This window comes from Melozone crissalis, unplaced genomic scaffold, assembly GCF_028551555.1.
Source record: "Melozone crissalis strain CALT ecotype California unplaced genomic scaffold, PUWL_Pcris_2 ptg000023l_1, whole genome shotgun sequence".
NCBI classification, from domain to species: domain Eukaryota; kingdom Metazoa; phylum Chordata; class Aves; order Passeriformes; family Passerellidae; genus Melozone; species Melozone crissalis.
In genome coordinates, this window is record NW_026535801.1 from 14,839,946 (window position 1) to 14,852,936 (window position 12,991).

Consider the following 12,991-nt stretch of genomic DNA (forward strand, 5'->3'; position numbering starts at 1 on the left):
CATCTGCCACACAGTTAAAAACATGCGGGATTTTGGCAGATGTCTTGTGGAAGCCGAAACATGATTCACACTCATTGTACCAGGCATCGTTGTAGAAAGATACTTCAAAATATTTCAATTTAAATGTAGAATGTAGCAGCCATTGGCCTTTAAGACTGTATTATGTTAAACACCCCACCCTTACTGCTTTTGCTTATGAAAAAGAATATGCCTCTATTAATTCATTTTTTCCCAAGTGCTCTTGTTCTTGTGAAAAAAGAAAAGATAAAATTGTCCTAAATACAAAAATTTTTCTCCAATGTAGCAGTTGCCCAACTAAAAGTTAACTGCCTTAAAGTTCAGTTAGCCTGCTTGTATAACCTAGATGGGTTGTATTGAAGTTTATTGTCACTGAACTTGGTGACAATAAAGTAGGCCACTGGTAAATATTTAATTTTTACTCCTAATATAGTGTCCTATGTGAGAAAATCATTCAAGGTCTTGGTATGTTCTGCTTGGTTTCTGTTTAAATTTTTAATGGAAAAAGAGAAGGATACAAAATGACAGATATGGAATATTAGAAGTTACTTCCTGTGGTGGCTGGTAAATGAACTAAATGGTGAAACAAACATTTCCTGTGGTTGTAGAAATAAGGGGTCATTTCAAGTTACATGTATCTAAGTAATGTTAAAAAATGTGATCTTCTTCACAGATTAACTTCACTTTCCTATTTCCTTTACTAGCTTTTGCATTTGACAAGCACCTCTGCTACCCTATAGACAGCCAAAAGCAGGGAGAATGGAACCAAGAGGAGACAGATGAGGAAAATAAATGTGGAAATTTTAATCAGGAACAAGAAGGGGAATGGTAGGGAGCATCAAGAGAAGAACAAGTAGGGGAAAGACGATTCGGAGGAGAAATACAATATTAATATTGGAAGGAGAAGAAAACAGGAAAAAGGAAGTGAGAATAATAGTGGCTGTCTTTACAGACTCAAACGATGTGGTGAGTTGGTTGATGTTTTGTGGATTGGTTGCTTGGGGGTTTTGAGTGATGCTAAATGCAACTATTTACTTAAAATATTAGCAGTAGAATATATTCTGCTTTTACAGTTTTGTGACAAGTTTGATTTGGGAGTTTAGAAGGATATATGTTCTTTGCCTTACTGCAAGACACAGTAAGTAAAATCCGTGTCCTTTTCATTAAGAAATGATGCAGAACTGCTGTTTTGAAAACTAGAGGCTCATGTAATCAACCCTTTCAGTGGAAAAGCAGGGGACTCTCTTTGTGAATGGCTGCTTGGTTGGAAGTGGTTGTAGCCCTCTAGAGTTGTGGGGACAGACACGTATTGTGCAGCGTTCATGGGTGTCAGATACAGATTTTTTACACTGATCCCCAGTACATTTTTAAGCCGTAGCCACGCACAATCTATAACCATACATCTAAGCATTATTTATTGCCTTGACACCCCTTTCAGGTGTGCCATTCAAGCAGGCTGGTTCCCTGTACCTGTTGCATAGTGACTATTTCTGCAGGACTTCTATGCAGGACGGCAGTTGTCCGTCGCTTCTCCTGTTACAGAATCATGGACTCATAGAATCCTGTTTATAGAATCACAGACTCATAGAATCTGCTGAGTTAGAGGGGACCCGTCAAGATCATCTAGTCCAACTCCTGGCCCTGCACAGCACACCCCAAGAATCCCACCATGTGCCTGAGAGTGTTGTCCAAAAGCTTCTTGAGCTCTGCCAGGGTTGGTGCGGTGACCAAGTTCCCTGGAGAGCCTGTTCCAGTGCCCAACCACTCCCTGGATGAAGAACCTCTTCCTAAAATCTACCCTAACCATCCCCTGACACAGTTTGATTTCTCCAGTCCTGTCAGTGGTCACCAGAGACATGCAGAGACTTGATACCTCTGCCCCTCTGCTTCCCCTTGTGCAGATGTCGAATACTGCAATGAGGTCTGCCCTCAGTCTCCTCTTCTCCAGCCTGAACAAACCAAGTGACCTCAACCCCTCCTCAGAGGGCCTCCCCTCCAAAAACCCTTACCAGGTTTCTGTGTCCCTCCATACACATGATGGGGACTGTTTCTTCTTGCTGTAGTGTGCACTTAAGTGGATGCAGGGTGTAGACTACATCAAGTTGTCCCTGTACTGCAGATAGTGAAATTACCTCAGGTTAAATGATCCTTAGCCAAAAGAAAAGGGGGAAGAGAATTTTGCATGCATCATGAGTTTAGGGTGTTAGCACAGGAACATAGAGAGTGATGTGCTGGTGAAATTTCACGGTCTTACACTGCCAAAATGTCCAAAGTTTTCAGAACCTGTTATTGAAGGAGGTAAAACAAGCTATGCTGCTCCTGCATTGTGAGAGGTTGGAATATAAGGCTGCCAGAGTGACTGCTCTGGCACTTAACTACAGTTTTGGTTTCTGATAACTGGGAAAAAAAATTTCTTGTAGTTCTGTATGTGCTCTATATATGGAAGGTGATGCCTTTAAGTGGCTCAGAAGGTGTACTCATGAGGCAAGAGAGTCAGTGGTGTTTTGTACCAGACTTGAGTTGCATGGTTTTTCTCAGCCACCTACACTGATGTAGCTAAGCCATGAGTTGAGTTTACTTTGCCCTGTTACATATTTGTGTAATTACAGTGGTTACCAATTCATTATCCAAAACAGAAGTTACATTCAAGAGGATGTTACTGTGCTAGCACTTGTAGATGAAGTATGTTGTGTGGCTTATCTCCCCTTTCAATTCTTCATAAGAAGTAACAGCAACTCCTATTACAGATACCTGAGTCAGAGAAGCTTTTTATGGGAGTTTCTGAGAATTCTTTTCTGATTTCCAGAGTTTCAAGTTTCTGACATGCAGAACAGTATTGCTGAGAAGAGGCTGCTGTCTGTGTGGATGATCTATATTCAATTTAAATTAAATATCCTGTACTGAATTATTTGTCAGCTTTTCTGTGGCTGGTTTAAATAATGTCTATTTTTCAGCTTCTGTATTAGAAACAATAATAAGACACTATAATTGGATACAAATGCTGGGTTTCATGCTCATATTCTGAATAAAATTTCTGTATGCAGTCAGACTGATTGTCCCTGTCTCCCTCTCCAAGATCACCTGAGACCTATTCTGTGGTCCCTCTGGACCATAGAATAACTCTGAAATTCTTGATCTGTTTATCTTGCAGACCTCTGTAACTTGTTAAATTAGGCTGTGAAGTTTACAGCTCTATAAAAACGAACTGACATAATAAAGGACAGCAAGCCTTGTAGTTTGAGCAGGTAACTCAACTGCTCTTGGTGTGTTGGACAACAACTTCTGGCATGAGCAAGCAGACGCTTCCCATCCTGTCTCCATTGACCCGAGGTTGTGGGGGGATACAGGGGACCCCGGGGATGCTGAAGGCCCCGAGGGGCCTGCACTGAGCAGTCTGCTCACCTTCCTCCTCCTCCCTTTACTGCAGCGGACGCACAGATCTACGTACAGACGGTACTGCAGCCCCCTCCCACAAGCACTGCTCTTCGAGCTTCCTTCCAGTGGGGAAGCAAAAATTAAAATAATGTGCCTCAAATGTTTGAGGCCTTTTTGCGATGTAGCCTGCTTTAAAATGGCTTGGCAGCAAAAGCGAGGCGAATTACGGGTCACGTCTTACACTTGGTACCCGAGGCGCTGCCTGAAGCTTTTTCCCGGTCGCGGGCAGCGTTGCCCGAGCTCACGGGCCCGTGGAACGCGGGCGGGCGGGCTCCGGCCGGGGCTGGCCCGGCGGGGCGGGGCGGTGCCGCCGCTCGTGTGAAAGCCGCGGCGGGCGCTGCCAGCCGTGCCCCGCTCCTTCCCCCGCATCCACCTGATCTCGCATTCCGCCCTGCTGCCGACGCTGCCTCCTGCCGCGGGCGGGAACTGGGCGCGCTTCCCCCGCCGGCGGCGAGCCGCAAAAAAGACCGCGAAAGGGGCCGCGAGCCGCCGTCCCGGGCAGCTGCCGGGATAGGGATCGGGACTGGAATTCGTGTAAGAGGTACCACAATGTGGGGCTGAAATGGAGAGGGAAGGAAGGAAGGCTCCATCTCCCGAGCCCGGAGCGTAACTCCCGCCTGTTTTGTGCGCGTTGGCTCCCGGCTGCGCGCGGCCTCCGGGATATCCCTCCGGGACCACGTGCGCCTGCGGGCTGAGCCTTTGCGGGCGCCCCGGCTTTGCACTATATCTAAACCCCTGGGGCAGTGCTCCTGGTCATCTAACACAGTTAAAAAACTTTAAAGAAAAGGTTCCTTACATTCCTTATCCTGCTTATTTCATACGATTTTCTTTCTCTGAGGCGATATCTGAAAGCATACATCAGAGATGCGGATTGGTTACTTTTCTGCGTCGATGCCCCGTGCTGACCAAGCCTGGGCAGCGAGCAGATCCTGCACTGACTGTGCTCCCTCATGTAGAAACCTTTGCTTGCAACTGCTCTAAGCAAAAGATTGAAGACCTACCAGCCAGAAGGCACTGAAGCATCTTCTTACCTATTTAACCTTCCAGGGGCAGAATAGGACTGCCTGGGCTACATGGAAGAAGTTGGTGTAGTGGAAGGTTGATTAGTCTCTATTAAACCTGAGAAAGAGTGAGTTGCTCGTGCAGAGCCTATTTAGACTGAGCATTGAGTGCTATTACGTTTTAACTGCCTGTTACTGGTAAGGGAGGCTTATAAGGGTTTTTCTATGCCAAATGTCACATACAATGTGGAAGCAAATTACAGCTGGGAGTGGATGGCTATTCCACGGCTTCAGCTTGGGTGTCAGCCAAGGTACAGAGGAACACCTCCCTGCTACAGCCAGACTACGAGAAGCTCTTGGACTGCAGATCAGGGAATATGCATGAACCACTGTGCTGTCTCCATTAATAGCTGTAATAAGTTACTGCAGGGACTCTTCCCCATTACAACAGAAAGAAGCAAAGATCTGAATGTGGAAGATGTTCAAAAGAAAAGAAAATTCAGACCTTGAGGTCATCTAACACAGCTTTTAGCTCAGAGCAAGGCTAACTCCAATTATAGACTGGGTTGTTTGGAGCTTCTGCCAAATCTGGTCTTTTTGTGGTCTGTGTTTAGATAAGGAAGTAAATTTCAAATTTATTTAAATTAAAAGGTAATTCAAGGCTTCCAAACAACCATTGGGTAAAATTTTAGTAGAATTTCTGTATTGAGGATTCAAGTGTTACTAGTGTTTGCTTTCTGCTTTCAGACAGAGAGAAGTTGGTTCCAGCAACATGGAGAATGATATCAGCTTGAAGTTCCATCAGCAGCTTTTCCTTATTAGTGAAAATCTGGTGACTGAAGATGTAGCAGCTTTAAAATTTCTCTGTACTGACTTGCTCCACCTCAGTAAACTAGAAGGTGTGAAGTCAGCAGCAGACATCTTCAAGCTCCTTATGGCTCAAGAATATCTGAATGTAGAAGACACTTTCATACTAGCTGAACTCTTATACAGAATTAAATGTCACTCCTTGCTTGAGAAACTTGGTTACACCAAGGAGAAAGTACAAGAACGTCTGAGTGAGAAGGGAAGAATATCTCCATACAGGTAAGCTGGCAGTGGAATTCTCTTCCCTCCGTTACTGCTATCTATACCATACTGTTTTCCTTTCCATTTTTGAATTATTGGATTGCCTTTGGTTTTTATACCATCTTCTGTTCCACTTTTATCTCACTGCATCTCTGTTACAGGCAGATGCTGTATGAATTGTCAGAGAACATCACCAGTGTGATGTTGAAGGAAATCACATTTCTCCTGAGAGACCATCTTCCAAAGCGATGCATGATTCTTGTATGTCAGGAGTGAGCCAAATGTGTACATGGTGGGAAGGGAAGAAGGAAGGTGGGAAATAGAAGAAAAAGTGGGAGAAATATTTGGCAGAATAGAGCATAATATGCAACTAGACTGGTTGTATTCACAGGGATAGCAAGAAGGAAGATGTTGACAGGCAAGAGTAGAATTTGGTCCCTCGTGCCAAGGTCGGTCACTGACAGTTCACAGAGTATAAAAAGGTGACAAATCAAATCATTGCCCTGCTTGAGCCATATGCAAGGGAGATTCATGTCACTGGTACTGTTTCACAGCAATGGAGCCTTCTTGAAGCCACGAGTCATTAATATGGTTTGGGTGAATCTGTTTAAACAAGACCATACCAAATAAAAACACAACCAGTGGCTTTCCATGAAGCAACAGTTTTGCTTTTATGGTGAAGTAAAATTGATTGGTCCTTATTGGGAGCAAAGCAGATAATAATGTGATTGTCTGAGACAGGGCTGAGAGGCAAGTTTTGATTTCTAAGGAACAATAATGATATTTTACTCTCTCCTTTTGGCTGTCAGTCTGCTTTGGATTTGCTGACTTTATTGGAAAAGCAGAGCCTTTTAACTAAAGACAATGTAAAGATACTGGAGGATGTCTTTATGACCATTTCACCTGATCTCCTGGAGACAATAAACCTCTACAAAAAGGGAAAAGGTGAGAAATTCATAGTCTAGGAGTAGGTTTGCTAAAATGCAGAAAGCACTAGATGGGTCTGGGCTACTGAACTTAAGGTCATATGTGTATATTGCTGAAATGGGGGCTAGAGTGGCATAAATCTGTTGTAACAATTCCTTGCCTGCATTACTTCCTGGCTGAATTCCTGAAATTCAGTACAGGGATGTGCTGGAATATCTGAGGCCACATAGAGCAGCCCAGCACATACAGAACAGGCTGGGAAACTGAAAATCTGCTTATAGCTATGTCTCATTTCTCCATTTGCCCAGTAATAGTATTGAGGTGATGACAACTGTCCTGTAAAAGGCACTTTGTGATCTGTGAATGTGCACTACATAAAGGCAGTTGCCTGCTAAGAGGTTGGCAAGACAAACTCTCTGTGCATGTGTGTCTGATACATGGACTATGAGCATACAGATGATTTTTGATTTTAAATTTTAAAAACAGATTACTGATTCAGGAGAAAATAAACAAAAAATATCAATTTCAGTAGTAAGAATGCAGATTCTTCTTAAATACAGGTAATTTCTAAGCTGATAGCAAGATGAAAAATTAATTTGAATGTCTTGGAGAGAATCTATCTTTGTACCATGGGTATCTTTTTGCAATATTGATACAAATAGAAGGCTTTCCATTTGACTTATCTTCATAAATATCTATGCTGGGGTTTTTTCTAGATAACAAGGCTGCTAATTTTACACAAGGCTTCCCTGAAGTAAACCTGGAGCTGCGTGGAGAATTCAGCAATGTAGAAAATGAATCCAAGGTTTGAGACAATCTCTTAAATCGTTTTTGAATACCTGGGGGTGAGAGGTTTGTATGACATTCATCATGCAAGGACTTGTGAGATATCTGTATGTCTCATAAAGTTTCTTGACTAATAATTTTGGATGTTTCAAAGGATATTTGTAACTTTGGAGGCTAGAAATTTAGCAATATTGACAGGTGTGTTGTAGGCAAAATGGACATACCTCTGAAGTTATTCACACATCAGTGCATGTGCTTATCTTCCTGAAAAAGGCAAAACATTTTCCATTTGTCTAAGTTGTGCATTTTGGAGATGGCAGTAGGATGTGAAAGGGACAAATGGAGCTTCACAGTTCTCACATTTTGCTTCTGGTTTAGAAAAGGTCTCAGGGCATCTTGAAATTTGAAGTCATAAGGGGTAGCATGCAAAGCCCTTGTTAGAAGGATTAAAAGGAGGCAAGAGTTTTTAGTAAGCTATTGCAGAGGTCATGGTACATGAGAAAAGGTCTCTTTTGTGAGATCCCTTCTTAGAGGCCTTATGTGCACTCCTAAACCATAGCAGTGAAACCATTGAATTCTCCCTCTGGCCTTTTCTTTGTTATGACCATAGATATTGAAGGAGCAAGTTGCTCCATTTGTTTATAGCTATTTAATTTCTTGAAGTTTTGTGCTGTAACATCTTTTCATAACCTGATGTTCATACTGCTGCAAAGCTGTTGAAGGAACTTGGAGTGCTGCCTTCATTTTGTCCTACTAAAATGCACAAAAGGAGGTGTGTATTGCTCTCTAGTGAGGAGGAAGGGACTCCAGTGGATGGAGTTTTTTATTCCAAGGTTGGACTTAAATACATGGTACTTGAAGTTTTGGTTCTTTTCTGCTTTAAATTTATTTTTTTTTCCAAAAGTGGGAGGTAATTTTAAATCTTAACCAAAAATCTTGTAGTGTGATAGGTTTTTGCACTTCTGAGGTTTCTGTTCTGCTTGCATCAGTATGAATCACCTACTCCAGGTATTTATTACTGTTCTCAAAAAAAGCCAACTCAGATGTCTAACTTCCTATAGCTTCAGTGTGATCCCTCTGCCATGAAGCTAAAACACTGTTTTGACATTGGAATGCTGGGGTCTTCTGTCCCCATCACCAACTCAGATGGCACAGTTTGGCTGCTGAATCTGCCTTCTGCATAAGATGAGAACCCAGATGCTAAATCCTTCTTCTGCAGTTTGATAGGATGGTGACAGTGTGCTTGGAGTTTCACTGATGTTTTTGCACAGAGGGAGGCACGATTGAGTTCCAGATGGTTAAAAATAGCCCACAGTCTTAGGTGCCTCTAAATCCTGGTTGACAATTTTGAGACATGTTAAGGAAATATGAGTAAGTTGAATAAATCCATTGAAACTGTAAGCTTTTTTCTTCTCCTTTCTACAGACTATGAAAAGCTACAAAATGGATGGGCCACACAGAGGATTTTGTCTCATTATTAATAATGTTAACTTCAATAGTTCTCAGAGGAAGGGTTCTTGCAAAGATGTTGGTAAGTTACTGAAGTGAGATTTTTGGAGGATCTCTGTTTCTCCAGGTGAGTTGATTGTGTAGTACTGCCCTATATTTTATTGTCTATGGTTAGTTAATATTCAAAAAGAGTGAAATGCTTGATATGTGTTAAATTATGTCATTTGTTTATCATGGGGGAGGAGAGGATAAAGGACAAGTAACCACAGGATTTTTCTGTTGGATTATTCTTGAATAATTTTAAGAATCACTTTTTACTTATCCTTTATCTACAGCTATAGTAAAGAACTAAAACTAAACTAAATTAAACCATCATTCTACCTAATATAATGCATAAATCTGTAATCAAGCAACTCTGTGCATACTTCTTACTTGGTTCTGTTTCCTCTATTTATCTCTTATGAATAGTCAAAACTGCAACTGGAAAATAATGATGTGAGAAAGGTTTTGCAAGATCTTTTCTGAAACTGGGGAAGGGCAGATTCTTTCTGTTTTCAAGTGTCATTTGCATGTTCACTTACAATGACAATGTATGCACTATTTTATGAAGCTTGTCTAGAAAAATCCAGGAACTCTGTGTTTGAGCTGATGCCATCTTTTTTTAGTCCAGTTAACCTTTAGTTGGTACTAGTATGAGGATGAATCTGCAGAAGTGTCAGGGTGTAAGGTCTTTCCCCCTCCCAGATTAGCTTGCATGGTGACTTCATAAAATGTTTTTCTCTTGCCTCAAATTTTCCTTTTGTCTTTTATTTATTTATAGAGCAACTGGAGAGAGTATTCACATGGCTTGGTCTGGATGTGAGGACTTACACAGATCTGACGTCTGGGGAGATTATCAATCTCATGGAAACTTGGCAGCGTGTGCCAGATCACAAAGACAGGAACTGTTTTATATGTTGTATTCTATCTCATGGAAAGTCAGGAGCAATCTATGGAACAGATGAAAAACTTGTGTCAATCCGTGTGCTTACATCCCACTTCACTGCCAAACAATGTCCCCAGCTGGCTGCAAAACCCAAACTCTTCTTTATCCAAGCATGCCAGGGTGACAAGATACAGTGTCCTGTCTATGTTGTTACTGATGGACCAACTCCTGACTTGTCTTCCATGCAAGAGAGAGTTTTTCTTTCTGAAAGCATTCCTGAAGAGGCTGATTTCCTGCTAGGCATGGCCACAGTTGATGGATATGTCTCTTTCCGGCACATGGAAGAGGGCAGTTGGTATATTCAGGCCCTCTGCAGCAAGCTGCAATTGTTGGTACCAAGGTAAATACTTGGCTTAGTGCTCTGATTAAATTTTTCTTCTCCAAAGGTAGTTTATCTAGGAACACCCACTCATGTTCTAAGGTAGATGGAATTAGTTGAAGTGATGATTTCACACTGATTAATTTACATTAACTCTGCTAGTACCATACATGTACTGTAGAATGTGAAGTTTATTGTGAAAAAACACTGAAAACCTCACATCTATAATCTTTAAGACAACACAGTTTATTGAATGATAGGTTAAAATATTTTATTCCGCTATTTTTCTTTATTGATCGAATTAAGCAAGACAGCAAGAAAAGGTCTTTTGGTTTTAGTATGACTCAAATAAGGACAAAAGAGAAATTTGGAGAAAAGTATGTGTTTTCTTTTTTGTGTTTTAAATGTTCATACTCTATCTTCTGGCTGATCAGGGAGATGTTAAGTGGATTGCCATCTGCTCACTAATAACTAATTTCTTTTTTTTTTTTTTTTTGCTCTCCTTCTGGCTGTAGGGGTGAAGATATTTTGTCAATTCTTACAGAAGTTAATGAAGATGTGGCCAGACGTGATAGCCCTTCAGGGACAAAGAAGCAAATGCCCCAACCAGCATATACCTTAAGAAGAAAATTTATATTCCCAATACCTATGGCCCCTCCTCCTTCAGAGCAATATCAGTGCTTTTAATAAACAAAATTTTATCATCTCATTTAAATGCACTTCATCACACTACCTATTTTAAGATATTTAGCCAAAACTTTGAGAATCTGTTAGCTTCGATGCAAGGCCTTATAAATTTTTTGTCAAACAAACTGTGAAACTGGAGGAGAGACAAAATAATCAATGTGCCAGCTATTTACATCATCTCTATATTCAGAGTTATCAGTGTTGGAAAAACCACACTGAGTAACTCATGTTAAACATTTTTTTACCTGCACAGGCTGCAGATACAATAGGTTGTTCCTCACAGCATAGGGATTGCATGTAAGCTTTCATATTTAAACCAGGATTGTTAATGGTCTGGTTTAGATTCATCAAGTTTTATTTTGCAGGCTAACAATTTAAAATCCTGTTTCTAAATCCACTAGTTATGTTCATAGAGAGAAAAAAATGGGAATGAAGAGACAAAACCTTAAGTAGTAAGTGGAAAAGGATTTCTTCAATCTCTAAGGAAAATTACATTTAACTTAATAAAGAACCAGTTTCCAACTGAAATCAGCAATTTGTTCCACAGTGCCCCCAAATGTCTAGCATAAGCTTCAAGTACAATGAAGTTTTCCAAAACTGAGTAAAGCCAAAATGCTGCTTATTATTCCCTCTGTGAAACCTTGCAAAATGTTATTTCCCCATCACTTCTGAAAAAAATTTATGGTAGAAGATTTGCATGCTGTGAAATACAGCAGTCAGATTAACTTTGTTAAGCCTTGCAGTTTTAAATTATCATTTGTTGGTTTAGGATCTAAAATGCAGCCAATTTGTGAAGGCTCCTATGGACTAAGCTGCTGACAGAATTTTGTGAGTTAACTGAAATAATGTCATGTCGTTTTGTTATGAACACTTACTACATATGCCTGTGTCTTTCCTGTTTGTTATTACATGAAATTCATACTTTTAAAGAGCTTGGTGAGATAAATATTTTGTATTGGGGTAAGGGTTTGTCCTTGTTTCTGACTGATTCCTGCACTTTGTTGGGCTTCGTGAATCAGTGAGGTTTTAACTGCTTTAGGGTTTGAGCTGAAGTGAAACTTCATCAAAATACTCATTGTTATATAAGATTAGCAATACCTTAAGGTGAAGAGTGAAGACAGGAAAGAGTACTGTCTAGTGCTATTGGGTGCAATTTATAGCTTGCACTATTTTTAGGAGGGGAGTTTTGCATCATACAGAGCATATTGAAATGCAGCCAGTTTTCCAAAACATGATGGTCCCTTTATGATAATGAAGTGGTATTGCATTTTAATACCCATTGCATTTTAAGTCTTCTGAGTTGGCATGGTTACCACACTTGAAGTCACATTTATGCCACAGATAAGAAAAATGTTTCATCCTTTAGTGGAATATATAACACTGGGATGGAATTGTGATGTTTCTGGCTTGCAGTTACTGTTCAGACTTGATGCACTCATTTTGTATGTTTAGGAAACAAATTTTTATCAGTCTGGAGTAACTATTGACTTAGTTTTGTGGGATCTTGTTTTCATTTTTAGTTTGGTAGACAGGGAATGCTATCATGCTCTTTTCCTTTTCTGTAGAGACTTCTGCCTGGGTAATCACTGGGTAATATCTAGTGAAATCATAGATAGGTAAAGGCAGTCAGAAGAGTCTCAGCTTACTGAGCCTTGAATTCCATGGGGGGAGGGATCCACCCTTGTGAAGTGTGAGACTGGTGAAGTCTCCCTTGCTCATAAGAAGTTTGTTTAAGCAGAGTTTACGCTATCCTGATGTGGACTATTCTGTGTATTTCACCTGTGTGTGTTGAGGGCTGTGTTCATGTGGCTGCACAGTGTAATACTTGGTGCATGCAGTGGTACTTGTCAGTACCAAAGGCATGGCAAGCTGGAACTGGAGCTGCAGCTGCCATCCAGCCACTTAGGCATTTCTGTGTGGTCTCCTGCAGGGTGTTGAGAGATGGAAGTTTGAAACTCTTGAGGAGAGTGGGTTGGTTTTGTACAACTCAGCTATTCATCAGTCCTTGCTGTCCACACTGTACACCTTTCCTGTATCCAGTGATACAGAGCTGTGCCAGAAAGATACTGGTCACAAACACAAACAAACAAAGAAGTGTGGTCGGTTGCTGTTGAGGCTTACTGGTAGCATACAGACCCATGCACCCATTCTCCACCTACAGAATTAAGGAAGGGTTGTGTCTTGTGCAGCCCCTGCATAGACAGATTTAAGTGGAATTAGTGTAAAAAGTCTTCTGGGGAAGTTGCTGTCTTGCAAGATCATGATCTTAAAGTGGTAAAAAAGTGTCCTGGTCTCCTGTTCCTCGTGTCATTTTTG

At 41.0% G+C, this 12,991-nt stretch overlaps 1 protein-coding gene across 1 annotated transcript; it reads left to right on the top strand.

Annotated features, from left to right (window-relative positions):
* The first annotated feature begins 843 nt into the window (after nucleotides 1-843).
* Nucleotides 844-11,558, top strand: CASP10 (caspase 10). Its single transcript, XM_054277848.1, has 8 exons — nucleotides 844-984; nucleotides 5,206-5,540; nucleotides 5,684-5,783; nucleotides 6,332-6,467; nucleotides 7,166-7,254; nucleotides 8,661-8,766; nucleotides 9,505-10,009; nucleotides 10,504-11,558. The coding sequence occupies exons 1-8, from the start codon at nucleotides 844-846 to the stop codon at nucleotides 10,673-10,675; spliced, it is 1,584 nt and encodes a 527-aa protein (XP_054133823.1). The 3' UTR covers nucleotides 10,676-11,558.
* The last annotated feature ends 1,433 nt before the right edge of the window (nucleotides 11,559-12,991 follow it).

Excerpts from the sequence above, each read along its gene's own strand:
- CASP10 (XM_054277848.1), top strand. The coding sequence starts at position 844 with ATGGTAGGGAGCATCAAGAGAAGAACAAGTAGGGGAAAGACGATTCGG. Across the intron at positions 985-5,205 it reads TTACAGACTCAAACGATGTG|AGAGAAGTTGGTTCCAGCAA; the intron begins GTGAGTTGGTTG and ends GCTTTCAGACAG. Across the intron at positions 8,767-9,504 it reads GGGTTCTTGCAAAGATGTTG|AGCAACTGGAGAGAGTATTC; the intron begins GTAAGTTACTGA and ends ATTTATTTATAG.